The following is a 16002-nucleotide window of genomic DNA, read 5'->3' as shown; positions in this document are numbered from 1 at the left end:
ACTGATTGATAAGATATGTAAGTTTGAATATGACCAAAATACTTATTGTAACGACAACAAAAAGACAATTTTAAGTGACATTTTCATGAATAACAAGCAAAGCATACTGGAATTGAACATGGGAAAGATTTCATAATAAATAATATGATAAAAATTTAATGAGTTAATGACAGAACATTGAAAGTTTGTTTCCTCGTATACCTTTCCTTTATTAACATTATAGGCAAGCTAATAAACAAAATAATATTTTGACCAATGAAAAGGGCTTAAACCAAGGTAACAGATTATTCAGTCACAAAACCATCAATTACATACCCCAATAGTTAAAGAGCAGGAGTCGTCACACCACATCAGGTTCAATATTGGTTACCATAGCAACATCAATCAACCAATTAGATATGCCAGGGTTATTATTAAACATATCCTTTTAGTAAACATATTATTTCAGTGTATAATATAGCTAATTTGTAATTATAGATAAATATGACCATGACCAATGTTTATGTTTATTGCGTTTTAATGAACTGCATATAGCTCTCAGAGTGCGTGATATAGGACTGGTGAAGACCAACCAGTTAACAGTGAACACATTAAAGTTGTTTGCCGCATTCAGATGACAGTGTTGCTTTTGTTTCAATTTATTTGTGTCAAAGTTATCATCATGCAGAACATGTGTCAGATTCATTAGGAATTTACTAATCACTACCGATATTTCTGTATTTTTGGATGTTTTTTATCTTTTTTTTTTTTTAAATATTGCAATATTATAAATAAAGGTAGGTACATATTTAATGAAACTACTCTCCCTATCGCTCACTTCAAAATTTCTCATCAATTATAGTTTGAAGTAATTTTTTGACTGACACATGTTGTCAGTTGCTATGACAACAATTATACTGTCATTTTCTAAAAGACAAATATTTACATGACATAAAAAAAATAGTGAAATGTTTAAAATTACACTGGTATCCTTTATTTAAATAATAATGGACGACCCGCCAACCCATAATGGGTGAAAGCAAACTGTATGTACAAAATGTATCAAATTTAAATTTTACAAAACAAAGCTTTAATAAAATTGTGAACAAACACTACCATGACACGTGGAGAACAGACATAGAAAGAACAGATTCAAAATTAAGATGCTTTAATCTGTATGAGCAAACTATTCATCAAGAAACTTACCTGAAACAATTAAATGATAGGCAGTACCGGTATATATAAACACATTTAGATCACAGACTTCTTATCGAAAACAGGCAGATGCAACTGACTGAAAATTGAACTTAATGTCAGACTAGGTGGCAACTGTGTTGTCATTGAAGACGAGTTACATTTTATACCAGTGTCGGAGTCACAGGGGTGCAAAATGTTGGGGGGGGGGCTTCAAAATAAAGCTGAAACCCTTTGTGTCAGCAAAAATTGCCCCTCAATATGCAGGAAATAGCATTTCAGAGGGTCTAGGTTTCAAAATCTTTAGCGCGAGGTTTGGTGAGCTGATCTCGTCCCTCCATGTAAAATTTCGTACCGCCACCTTTGTATACTGAAGTACCAACTATACAAAAATGAACAAGATTAATTATATTGTTCTGACATGATACTGAATTCCAGATTCTGATACTGTCAAATTCAGGTGCATGATGGGTAGTACTGATAAACAGCTAACAGCTAGGTCTAGTACTCTCCATACAAGCGGGATTCAAAATAATAAATGACAAATTTCTAAATCTTTCAGTCGTTAATTATTATTTTAACTTTTATTAAACTTTATTGATCATGAATTTGAAAAAAAAGGGTCATATCTTTTTTACAATAGAAATAAAGCATATTCTATTCTGTTTTATATAGAACACAAAACGTACTTGCGCCATATGGCAAAACAAAATGAGAAAGAAACTAGTTTTGAAATGTTATCATATATATTGTGTTTGGATATAAGGTATGCAGTAAAATTATGATGTTCGATACATGGGTATCGGTGTACAACAGCGGTCTAGCACTACGCCACACTGCACGTGTACTCATATAGTTTCCTCCAGATCACTGATGCCAGTCTAAACAAAGATGGCGACTTTGACTGTTGCGCAGATCAACGAGTACAAACTGAGATTCTACCAAGCTTTAATTAGGTATTTTTTTGGTCATTGGAAAGTGTTGAAGGAATCACCAGCAGTAATAAGTCGCGCCAAGGTCAAACCTCATACTTGTGATTTCCATTAGAAGAGCACTTCGGATTATGGGAAAATCAATGTTTATCAACACAAATATTGCACATGCGCAGTGCGAAGACCACCGCTCTTTAACGCATGGCCTGGAACATTATTCAGTTCGATTTGTTGCAAAACCTCATTATCAATTTTGCTATCGAAATCTACACTGACACTACAAATAACAGTATCATTGACAGGATTGACAATGAAATAAACATACATATTGTTGGCAAAAGTTACCATGGATACACTCAATTTTGATTGTAGAATTTAGAGAAATGAAGAGATTCTCGCCATCGGAAGTAGTTTCTCGGCTAGCCTTCACTTTAATATCTATGTCTACTATATTACTTGCATAGTGAATTACGACAGAGTTCAGTAAATGCGGTGGTTGTCGCATGTTCGAATTTCATGTAAATAAACAATGTATTTTACAAGCGTTGTATATGAGTCCCATATCGAACTGGACGCAGCGCGACGACTACCGCCCTTTAAGTTGAAAGACAATCAAATAAAAAATAATATTTCTGAAATTATTTAATATTTATAATTTTTATTATAAAATAATGGTTTTGTTGTTTCTTGATGGATCCATTTTCACGAGGCTCAACTAATTACTTCTGTGCACCTTTGTTGTATGCACTTTTTTAGCAATAAATTTTTTTCAAAATTAAGAGAAATTACAAATAAAAAATTGCTTATAAATCATTCTGGCAGAAAAAATATATATGATATGTCTAGATACACAAACATATATAAAATGAAAGAACAACTCAGCAAGTCCCCCCCCCCTCCCCAACTTGACAACTGAATTCACAGCATATTAAAAGAAAATGTCATTTGATGCTAATTCCTCAGCGTGTGGGTGTGTGAATGAATGAATGACATTAAAGTACAGTGACACATATACTCGCTGACTGACTCAGGACTACAAAGACACTATAAAACCAAACGATAGTATCAAGCTTTACATGGGCACGTGTTTTTATGACTGTTTTTAAATATTATTTTTGTTTTCATTTTTTTTGCTGATAGCTAAATGCTCTAAAATTAAAACCAAATAAATATTCAAATTTAAATTACTAAATTGTTTTTTTTTTTTCACAAAGCAGAGAATTTGAAACCTATAGATAAAACCAAATCTGCTGAAATAAAACATGAATATTTCTCTCACAAGGTGCAGTTTTGGCAGCAAGTTTACTATCGCTAAAAAAAACCCATATATGAGAGTACTAGTATTTTACATAACTTTCTCACAATGCATTGCAATCAATTGTTACAACTGATCACATGGTATATTTTAACCAATCATATAAGTGAAGTTTTATTCACTTGAATAACTTTAGTGAGTTTAATTTATAAAACTATTTTTATAATATTACGTTTCCACAATTTCCAGTTTGCTATTTTCACTGACACTAAGTCTATATATACATTGACACTAAAATATCTATATAGAAACGTTATTTACAGAACATTCCCACAATGCAATGCAAATCAATTGTTAAACAATCACATGGTATATTTTAACCAATCATGTAAATCCTTTTTTTGTCTACAGATGTAGCGTATGACGAGAAAAGAAATTGTGCTTTTTGTACATACATGTATTACAAATGCAAATTTATAGCCAGTGGAAAATAGACATTCTGTCACTGTTTTTTAAAGGTACCTGTCATATCAAGGATATAATCCCTAGTATAAACAAAATTAATAATTTTGTCCTCATACCTCGTAAAGTGATCACCATGGTGACGATCCCTATCATGGTGAGTAAGATGCAGGGATTGACACATGTAACCCCGGGGAGCTCAGCCGAACCAATCAGCAAGCAGCGTAGGAGGACAGTTAATGAGGTCCCCAACTAATGGATTGCTCTTTCGTGTCGTAAATTAGGATGTTTACAAGAAGTGTCGTAAAACATGCCCCACATTCAAATCCAACATTATCCCTCAGGTTGTCGGTAATCAAAGAATCTATTATTGTGGAGAAATTTACCGCCAGGAAGCAATAGTCAAATATACATTGAATTGACTTATTGGTATTTTCTCGTACATTCCATGCAGACCCTGATCTTTCACCTGTACACTAATTCGATTTTATTTTGTGTCAAACATTTTTAGTAGTTTTATGGTACTCACATTTTTACTGTCACGTTGTTCACATTTAATATTTCAACTTTCAAAGAATGAGTAGTTTTAAGGCACTGATATGAACCATTAACAGACTTTGCAATTACTTCCGTGTAGATTTACTCCTAAGTGCATTTGGCAAAAGTGACAAAATAAGAGATTTACATTTATAAAACTAATTTAAATTCTAACAGTAAATTTACAATGCTTAGAAAGTTTTTTGTAACCAATATTTATAATAATATTATTTGTGATTTTGATTTAACTTTGTAAATAAAAACAAAAAAAATCTATAAATTGGTAATACCCCGGTAATGCAATTGTAATGCAATCATTAACACTTTGAATACCAAGGTATACTTTCATCATCTTTCACAAAATAAATCCTTATTTTTTTCTAACGTTTTAATCAAAGCCTGTAACCAGTGGTAAATTATGTCAATTTGTTCCAAAATTAACAGAAAATGTGAAGAAATTATGCATGAAAATTAGGTTAGTGTTCAGTGGATTTAAAAAAAAGCGATACAATCCAACCCAGCATAGGCAGGTCTTTAACGTGTCAAATCAATATGAAAATTAAAAACAAGACAATTATAAATAATAAAGACAATAAACATTACATAATTATTTTAAGTTGACCTGCATGATATATAATTATTTTGGGTGAAATATTCTTTTTATAATCTATATACCAGTAAAATAAAAAAAAATGAAATTAATCTAAATAATCTTTCTTGTTATGTCCAAATTTCCATTATGCCATTTTCTCCTGAAATAAATAAAGTATGTTCAGATGCAGTTTTCTCATTTGATGCGGTGAGCTAGAAAGTGATTAGAGCTGTTTCACATGCCTAAAAGCATTTGGATATCCCACCTGCCGAGCCCTGAACATGCCTCCAACAACTTGAATACGATTGTACCATGCTGCTCAGTTGTACTCTGTACATAAGGGCATTGTATAAATACATGTAAAAAACAGTTACCCGGTGAGCTATTTTTCTCCACAAATATCTACTTCTAAAAACAAAAATATTTGTATAATTACGTATGCTGCCAAACAACATCAAAGAAAATTCACCTTGATTTTCATTTAATTAACAGCCTTTGATTTGACATCTTTTACAAATGTCAACGAGGAATAATAAATAAACAAAAAAGGGAAATAAACGTTTTTTTTTATATTGAAGATTTTCACTCTTGCCTGCCTCTGTATATATTACCCATCATGCACTGCAGGTGAAATCACCTCGTATATAATTAGATCGTGGTTTGAATACAGATAGAAGACATGCATACTGTGACAGAAACACCTTAAATGATTTCTACATGCACTGTCACCCCCACACCACCCATCCTTGTCCACTAAAATTTCCAGTGTGCGATATTTGAGATGTCAACAAGCACTAAAAAATCCCAATGAAACACTAATTTTAATATTATATATATTTTTTTTCGCTTAATATCGTTTGAGGCCTACTTCTTCATTCTCATTCAAGATTTATTCAGAGAGAGTGAAGGCAATCTTCCCTGAATATTTCATGACTTTAATTTTATGGCAAACTGAATTTTCCTCTTTTTTTTGGACCTCCATCCCTGGGTACTTAAGTACAGTAGAGTGTCAAATTATTAATAAATACCAAATATTATTTTATTAAATTTCACTATAATTTGTTGAGTACTTGTGTATATAAATTATAAAATACAAATCATAAAAACATAATTATAATATAAATACGTGCAGTTTCTTGTATTCTACAGATCAAAGCGATTTATTTATTAATGACTGGGATATAGCAAAGACACCACAATAGATGTATTATTGAGTCTATGGTTAAAGTCATTATTTAATGAACACTGGTGAGGAAGTACTAAATCAGAATATGGGATAGATGGCGCTGTTACTTAGACATAATTTTCCTCAGGTATTTTATTTTACTAAGGGTGTGGCAGATTTTTTTTTTTAATTTGATATTTAGCATCACATGTGAATCAGATGTGACAGAAATTACAATAATATATTTTAGCTTTTTGGGGGTAGGGGAGTGGATAAAGACTACTGAATGTTATAAATTAGTGTTTTTTTTTTATAGCATAGCAACTATCAAAACCTAGTGAAACATTATTAAACAAGATTTATCAAAATTATTTTTCTCCCTAGCCATCAAAATATGTACATTTTGCAAACCCCTCTCACTTGGGAGTACAGTATATGTATCGTCTATGCATAGGTGTGATGATAGAGGGCGCTATTCATACACATGTGATTCAGTTCATCCAGTTGAGTCATATGCAAACTCTGAATTGTATTTTATTAAAACAAGATATTTTCAATTCCGCCACTACTCATTAATTACAGTTGGTGATCGCCTACTTTAATCGGTTGGGTGTTGCAGCTACGAGGTATGAAGATGCTACAGATTTACATGCAAACCTGAAGAGAGTACTCTACATATTTGAGATGGAGACAGATGAGCCTCTGCAAGAAATAGTATACAATTATTTCAAATCCAGAGGCGATGGGTAACTTTTTTCTTGAATTCAAGAAGCTAAAAGCAAAGATTGGATAAGCAGCCTTAAATAAACAAGCCATGCATGGCACAGTCCCCGTTAGTTATCAAATTTAAGATATATAGTTTTGTTTATAGTTTATATAGTTTTGTTTATTATTTATATAGCTGGAATATAACCATGTCAGGAATATGATTTTTTAAAATTAAAATTAAAATTAAAATGATTGACATTTGTATCTGATCGTCAAACAAGTACTTGTCCATATTGAGAGATATTGCTCTGGAACAGCATTCAAAATCAGCCATTTTGATTACATGTATATATATAACATGATGTATAACGAATATATAAAGTTTAAATATAATAAGTCAAAGCACGCACGGACACACGGACACACAGAGGTCAAAACATAAGTCCTCGTTTTCAGACTGCATCTGAACGGGTACTAAAAACTGAAATTCTGAATATTTTGGCCAGAAATGAAATGCAATCAATCAGCATGTTTAATGGCAAGTTTTTTTGGAAATTTCTTAATATGCTGTAGTTGAAAATAGAGCATATTTGTTTTAAATTAGTGGTACGTACCACAAAAATAAATTTATTACATGCATGTGTACTTTCACTGAAAATGGGCACCATTTTGAGTGCAACAAAAACATTTTTTAAATTATGATAAAATAATGATTCAGTATTTATAGCAATAAGCACAAATAATTTTTAAAATTGTTTAAAAGCATTATTTATTTGAATAAAACAATACTTAACCACCCCCAACCCCACCCACCTCACAACCCCCACCATCCTGTTTTCATCACTAACAGCCAACAAGACACAAATATAGCAAAGATGTCTGTAATAGAACACCCGGGAAACACTGGCATTAAATTTACCACTTTAGTGATTTTATTTATTAGTAAAGATTTGTAAATAAATCATGAGCAATTAAAGCACATGCATAATTTTAAAAAAAATGTGACAAGCATAAAACATTACAATCACCCACACTGTTATAACAAGTGTTCCACTGAAAACTGTTTTTGAATATGCGTCGACCACTCAAAAGAAATTGCATCAATGAGCTGAGAGGGCGCTGTTTGGAATTGCATACTCCCTCACAAAGGCACAATCAACTACACTGATATGCACCTAGAAATAAATATGGTCCCTGCTGCCTACATGTACTTAATGTAGTTGCACGAAACCAGTGACTTTTATTACTCAATTTTTATGCATAATTGGAAAATATTGTTTTTCTATCATTTGTAATATGATTTAAAATACATGCATGCGATTACAAGCAAAAGTTTATTAATTTATTCATGCTTTGACTGAGCATATGAATCCAACCTTGAATATGGAATGAAATCATGAGTAAACGGGAAGATTATTAAATTTTGTAGTGAAAATTCTTCAGACATGGGGTGATTTTTGTGTAAAAAATATTGCAATATTAAATGGCAAACATTTCTGGAAAAAACAATGTGATAAAATTAAAACGAGAAGACATTTCTACAAGCATGGAATGTATCTAATCAGTCACTGACACAAGAACACGTCTATTGCTATTCAAAAACACTAGGAAGACAAATTATCAGAAGCTTACTTTAACAGTTTACAATTACTCTGCTTTGTTATCCGCATTGTTTTTCACAAAATTACATTGTGAATCGCATTGACGCATTCCTCACACTGAATGTTTTACGGAAAGTGTGGCTCATACACATCATTGTAACTCCTGAAAAGACCAAATTTTTGTGTGTGTTTGTGGTTATTTATAACATTCGCTTATTGATTTACCGGTATATACTCTTGTGTTGTCAAAATACTCAAATATGAATTTTGGAAAAAAAAAACACAATTGGGTGAAAAAATGTTGACTGTGGCAGAGACTGATTCATTTACAAAAGGCGAAAACGAAAATGCTTGGAGAATGGATGAAAGTCAACTTATTTCATTGATAATTACTGGTGATCATATTTCCAGCTACAGCAATTAGTCATAAGTTATAACTAATCGCATCTTACCAGAAGTAAAAGATTAAACAATAATCAAAGTGATAATAGCTGTGATTTTGAACATAGAGATGACCAAATATTACCGAAATATAATTTCAGACACAATTTCATGGACAAAGTGACCCTGCACATGGCTAAGGACACACATTTGTTTTGAAAACTAAGGGTCGATTTGTTACCATTTCATGTCATGCACACTATAGAAAATTATGATGCATGGAACCCCACTATTATGGGAAATGAAACATACAATCCATGAGACTGTTAGAGAAAGGATTAGCCCCGCAAGATGGCAATGTAAGTTTGTCATCCTGTCAGTGTTCTTGACAAAACTGTATTTCAATAAATGGCGCCCTCTGGAGAACAGGGCGTAACCCTGTGGCCATCTTTTTTTTCACTTGCAAGTAACTTAAACGTATAACATTGGTACATAATGCTATATGCTAGATATAGTACATATCCACATTCGGGGATGACCGTTACAAATTGGCACTGAAAATGTTTTATTAAAATAAATTTAGGGAAAAAAGTTGCAGCTATTGTCACTTTAAAATATTGCTCAATCAAAACAATCAACAAAAGTTGTGTTTAAATTTGAAAATAACATGATTGTATAAAACAAATCACAAAACTAAAAGGAAATGTTAGCTCATAATGTAAATCTATGAGAAAACGTAAAGATGCAATATGGATGAGAACATTTTTAATATTGTTGTTTGTTATTGTATGTATTGATGATTACATATAATGTATGACATAAAAACTCTGTTCTTCACATCAGAGTATTTGTTCAATGAAACAATGACGATGTCTAATATGCATGTGCACTGGTTGTTTTGGTTCGTACAATCACAGCACATGTGTAATAGTGGTGTTGATTTCATCATCAAACAAATACTGTAAACCATTGTGTGTTTCTTTGTCCTGCAAATGCAACATTTAAGTTCATGATAAATTATATTCCATTTTTGTCTAGTGTTGAATATTGAACAATATTAAATAAAATAGATGTTTTCATATTGCACCTTTAAAAGCATGAAGTTATTTTCAAATTGGAAAATCTCCTTATTTTTGGTCCAACTACACATGGAATACGCCCTCTACAGGGTAATATGCAAAATAAACTCTGCTTTTGTTTTAATGCTGACTCGACTAGCAGAAAAGTCAATTATTTCACGATAAAAATAGTTTAAAGAAAAATGTTTTTCATTGGTCAATCGCAACATAAAACAGCTTCTGTGATTGGACACTTACAAGATAAACATTACATTTTTTAGACTGGACAGCCAATTAGGAAGAACTTTTTAAAATAAAAATATAAGTATGAAACCAATAAAGTGCGAAAATCACTAAATTTAAAGGATATTAATATAAAACATTACACATAATCTCATAAATACATTTTTTTATAATTTTTCTTAATTTTCATAGATAATTTATATTTATACAAAGCTATTTTTTTTACATACATAATTATATAAAATTTGTTATTTTCTATACAACCGCTAAAACTTACAAAACACCTACTTACAGTGAGCATACGGTGAGCATGATAGATAGATGGAGGTAGAAATAAAAATCTATTTGCAGACATTTTCTGTGAAAATTGTGTATACAACTAATTGACATCCACTGTAATTTAAATGTAAATGCTTGATTAAAACAGATCGAATTGAACATTGATCAATCTTCATTGATCATTTAAATTTCAATATTTCAACATTGAGTTAAGGAAGGAAGTCACAATTGACACTGCAAAAGATTACTACGTATACAAGCAACTTTCATTCACAAGAACTGACGACCTAAATGATCTATAATAAAACACGAATATTGCATACTTTTTTGGTTTTCCTACATCACCATCAATTCTAATAAAACTTTGAAAATAACTTCTTAAAAAAGACAAAAACCTTTTTTTTTTTGGCAAAATAGAATTACAAAGTACAATAATATCATATTTGAGATGCAGCAAGACAGTGTTCCCAACCACTTGGCATAAGGACTTGGAAAGAGGGCAGTATTGTAGATTATGGCTGCTTTTTAAATAAAAAAAAATCAGATAAACAATGAAGGAAATCTGAAAATATGCCTTCTATCTGGTGGAGAATACAACTTACCGGTACATTAAGTTTTTAAGGTTCTTGTAAATCTCTCACCACAAAAATTAAAATATGACAAATTGAACTTGGATGGCCGTCTCACAGGAAGGTTTTAACATAAAACAAAATTCAGAAGCATATGAATCTTTATTGCTAACAAAAAAAATTCTTATTCTAGCTCAAGCAGGAGACATGATCATGAATTCTTGTTTTTCCTGATTTAGACAGACTGCGGCCACATCAATACAAGGGAATCATTTGATTCTTTCTTGAAGTCAGCTGTAGGAAAGGTTCCTTTCTGGACGTGAATAGATTTGGCTTTCTTGCCTAGCCGACAATGAACTTCAGATGCTACGTCAGTTTTAATTCCCGTCTTCTTTCTGTAAGGACATCAAAGAAAATTATAAAGTTATTTCCTGGTATAATAACACTGTGTACTGAAATAATAGGCACAACTTTGTTCAAACGTACTCCACTATTTTAATTCATGTCTGTGAATTCGGTGTGAGGAACAGTAACGTCAGAACAACGTTAATGTTAATTTTGAGAAACCTTTATAACAACTCACAGGTCAAATAATTTGCATAATCTGTGTTTTCTATTCTATTCTATCTAAAATTATTTTACATTTTATTAATTAATTTTCATTTTTTCAATACAGATGTGTACTAAAATAAAAACAGCAATACAGACAAAGATGGCATGTGGCAATTCAGGAAGGGAGGCTGAAGAGAGCTGGTTTACAGTTTATAGGGATCATATTTAACTGTGAAATACTTTACTTTACCTGGAATTAATTTTCACTGAAAAGACTTTTTGAGTGTTTTTTGGATAAAATTTATTTTTGCTGATTTTTGATGAGTTGAATGTAAAATATAGAAAAAAAGATATACTCGCTAGGTGTTATCTGAATCACTTCTTCAGCGAAAATATCAAAAATTAATTCCATCGAAAATAAAGTATTTTACAGTACCATAACAAACAAAACAGATAATATGTTTAAGAAATGATTTCTTCATATGCCATAAAGCATAAACAACCATCGAAAATTCAAAACTGACCAATTACATCTGTGGTAAAAGGCATCTACCATGCTCCATACATGGCGCGATGATCAACTACCTGAAAACAAAATTGTGAAATGCTTAATACTAACTTGTTCCTACTCTGTGCCAGTACACCAACCAACTCAGGAACTCTGTTGTCACCATTTGTGTCTGTCAAACACACCACCAAGTCATTATCATTATTCAGATGTATTGCTATCAACTGATCGCCACCTGGCGTGACAGTTACCCCGGTTACCTGCAAAGATACAAACGGTGAAGATAATACTGATCAGGATGTAGATGTAGGTGTGATTGCTCGAAAGAGTTTGAATGTAGCTACACACATATTAGTTTTCACCGCAGATGTAGCCTAGTACCGTCGTTCAAGTGTTTGTCGAATGAGATAAAGATGTATCCAAGAAGAAATACCCAATACAATATTAACCTATATACATATATAGCAACTTTATATACAATGCATGTGAAAATACATTGTTTGTTTACATGACATTCAAAAACATGCTGCGTGATGACTTACTGTTTCAATCGGTATTCCGCCTTTCATTGCTTTGTATTTCTTGCTTGAGTCTAGTTTATAGATGAATTTGTCGGTGAATAAAAGAGCACGATCTGCTGACTTGTTGTGATGATTAACCTGAGGATGAAAACATAATGTTACTATAGAAGTTATTTTTCCTAATATGGGATGTATTTTTCCTAATATGGGATGTATTTTTTTCTAATATGGGATGTTTTTTTCCAAATATGAGATTATTTCCCTTAAATATGGAATTTTTTTCCACAATTATAGAATATAATGAATTGTCACGCAAAGTTCAATCTTCACAGAACACGCAGTCAAAGCATCCAGCACACACAGTATACAAACCTTTTTGCAGTGAGAAGAAAACAGGACTTTTTTATATTTATCTTTAGACTTCAACTGCTTACAAGTATTCACGAACGGCGCCGTCTCTGTGTTGTAACTGACCTGTAAAACAACGCATATTTCATTAAGCTTCTCATTCTTAAAACTACCCCCGGTGCATTTAATTTTTTCCCAGTGGTAATTAAATTGTTTTTTTAATTCTTTTTTTTTTTGCTCAACTTTTTAACCATTGTCAACTTTCATCTCCACCATCAAATTTTGTTTCCCCATGTATGAAATGTTTAATAAATATATATCCAATATTATTTGAGCAAAATTATAGTTATAGAGTTTGATGGGAACACTTACAGATGCAAGATAGTTCCCTTCCCATTTCTTGTCAAATCCCCAGTTAGGTCTCCTGCCGTTCAGAGCATCCATAGCTGCTATCTTCAATTTCAAATCTTTCACTTGGTCCTTGGTAAGCGGTGTAATAATCTTGTATCCCTTCCACCTATACAAATAAATATACATATAGATTATGAGTTGATGTAAACTAGTGACTTTTGATAGTTGGAGAGAGTTATTGAGAAATAAACTTAATGAAAGTCACTGTGACTCGGACATAAATCCTCTTGAGTCCCAGCGAAATATTGGCTGTTATAAATTTGATGACATGTTCATGAAAACAATTCTACCTTCATCTAATCTATAGAGAACAATTTTAATCTCATCTAATTTGTGGAGTACAATTCTAATCTTATCTAATCTGTAGATTACCAATCTCATCTAGTGTAAATAATATTTCTAATCTCATGTAATCTGTAGACAACATTTCTAATCTCATCTAGTGTAAATAATATTTCCAATCTCATCTAATCTGTAGACAACATTTCCAATCTCATCTAATCTGTAGACAACATTTCTAATCTCATCTAATCTGTAGACAACATTTCTAATCTCATCTAATCTGTAGACAACATTTCCAATCTCATCTAATCTGTAGACAACATTTCCAATCTCATCTAATCTGTAGACAACATTTCTAATCTCATCTAATCTGTAGACAACATTTCTAATCTCATCTAATCTGTAGACAACATTTCTAATCTCATCTAATCTGTAGACAACATTTCTAATCTCATCTAATCTGTAGACAACATTTCTAATCTCATCTAATCTGTAGACAACATTTCTAATCTCATCTAATCTGTAGACAACATTTCTAATCTCATGTAATCTGTAGACAACATTTCTAATCTCATCTAATCTGCATATATAGTTTCCAGTTCAGATGAATATAATCTAATCCACATGATCCATAATCATTTATCACATCAGTGTTATTAAAGCTGATCTAACACAGATACAATATGTCCTAAGCTTGTCTAATCTACTCACCGTACATGCATTTTTCTCATCTCTGTTTTGAATTCCATCAACACAGCAGGCGGCGTAGGCCACACCAGCGAACTGCCATAATCCGGCAAGGTCTGCACATCACGGAACGTCTCAATCACTTGAGACATAAAAGATCTGGCTTTGTATCGCCTATAGCGATTCATTATTAAGTAGACTGCCCTCATTTGACGGACACGCCTGCGTGCTACTGTACCACGCCACAGCTGAAATACACCATACCACAAAGTAATTCAAGTTAGAACGAATAATTACAGCCATGACAACCTCAGTTTCTATGACAACCATGGGATCATGGATATGATCTGTCTGAGCTTTCAAATAACAACACATTCTAAACAATGTTTTATTTCAAACACAAATACTTTTTGAAATCATTGTAACAGTGTGAAAGCAAGAAGCTTCATTTCCCGTTTCCAAATTGGATTAATCGAAGAAATACCCCATGGAGTTTAATGTCAGAGTTTGTTTCCATGACAATATCAAACAAACCATAATAAAAACTGACTTACCTTCTGAATATAAAGGACAATTCCTGGTATTAATTTCGCACGAGCTTCTTCTAGAAGGAAAATAGTCTTTGGTGTTCGGATGAACAGTTTTGTTTTTCCATATTTCACATCACTTTCCATCTGTTTGTCCCGCAGGAGAAATTCAACTCCTTTCCGGTCATTCCCACCGCGAAAGTTTGGCCAGGTGTACTGGGAGAGCATCTTGTATCTATCAAAACAGACATGAATCATTCCAAGGTTACGAGATTATGTAATAAGAGGTGTCAGAACAATTTTAAATTCAAAATGGCCACCAAAGTAGAGTCTAACACTATGAGGAAATCATGAAGTCTTAGTTACCATGGAAACTGGAGCTGGTTTATTTACATTTTTGTAATTTACTTATTATCTTTCACTCATCAAAATATAAAAAATGTGTAGTGACTTCAAATTTTTTGCATTTTTGAATAGTTAGTACCGTACTACTTTGAATGTGCTGCTCATTTTTCAAATTTATTCGTAAGAATGAATATCTATCACATCCACAATCAACAATACATCATTCCTATGATTAAGTTCTAGTGTGTTTTCAATGAGATCTTATAATATAACAAACTATACATGCAAGCCCTTTAAATAATCTGCCCTTGATTTGGAATATTATCATGCATACCAACCTTTGTAAGAACCTTGTATAAAGTTGTCTGTACGCAAATCCTGCACGCCGTACTCTCACGTTCTCCAGCAGCCCAAGATAAGAAACTTGATGCTCGCATCGTTTATCGTCAAACAGTACAGCCGATTTCTGTTCATTCGGTTTGATACATCGTATATAGTACGGTTCTTTGCGAGCCAAATTGGCGACGAGTTCAATCATAGAGGTTTTGAAGACAGTTCCCGCTGTGGGTGGCCTCTTGGTGACCTGTAAAAGAAGATGCATTTTTTTTCATAGCTATATCCTATTCATATACTGAAGATTAATCACGTTCATTTTACAAAAAAATGATACCTTCCATTTTCTCAGCTTTTTAAGAAATAAAACAAATTTTTTCTATTTTTTTTTTCAATCGAATTTTGATTAAGTTCCTAATGGAATTATGTCAATTAGTTCCAAAACTAGCAAAGAAATTTGAAAAAACAAACATTTTAATGAGCACTATGATGTCACACAGTCCATGTCATATGACACAATGAATGCATGTCAT

At 32.2% G+C, this 16002-nt stretch overlaps 1 protein-coding gene across 1 annotated transcript in view; it reads right to left on the bottom strand.

The window, feature by feature from the left end:
- Positions 1-7567: 7567 nt before the first annotated feature.
- LOC100371419 (unconventional myosin-Id-like) overlaps positions 7568-16002 on the bottom strand; it is a 55064-nt gene continuing 46629 nt past the window's right edge. Inside the window, exons 12-19 of the mRNA XM_085501145.1 lie at positions 15475-15719; positions 14819-15026; positions 14289-14512; positions 13257-13401; positions 12909-13010; positions 12558-12674; positions 12127-12275; positions 7568-11350 (exon numbers count right to left, since the gene is read on the bottom strand). Of these exons, the coding sequence (XP_085357271.1) occupies positions 11191-11350; positions 12127-12275; positions 12558-12674; positions 12909-13010; positions 13257-13401; positions 14289-14512; positions 14819-15026; positions 15475-15719 (1350 nt within the window). The 3' untranslated portion in view covers positions 7568-11190. The remainder of the gene's footprint in view (positions 11351-12126; positions 12276-12557; positions 12675-12908; positions 13011-13256; positions 13402-14288; positions 14513-14818; positions 15027-15474; positions 15720-16002) is intronic.

Source organism: Saccoglossus kowalevskii, chromosome 7 (assembly GCF_978046115.1).
Source record: "Saccoglossus kowalevskii chromosome 7, keSacKowa6.1, whole genome shotgun sequence".
Taxonomy (NCBI): Eukaryota; Metazoa; Hemichordata; class Enteropneusta; family Harrimaniidae; genus Saccoglossus; species Saccoglossus kowalevskii.
Note: the sequence above shows the minus strand (reverse complement) of the source record. Positions and strands in the feature narration are given on the sequence as shown.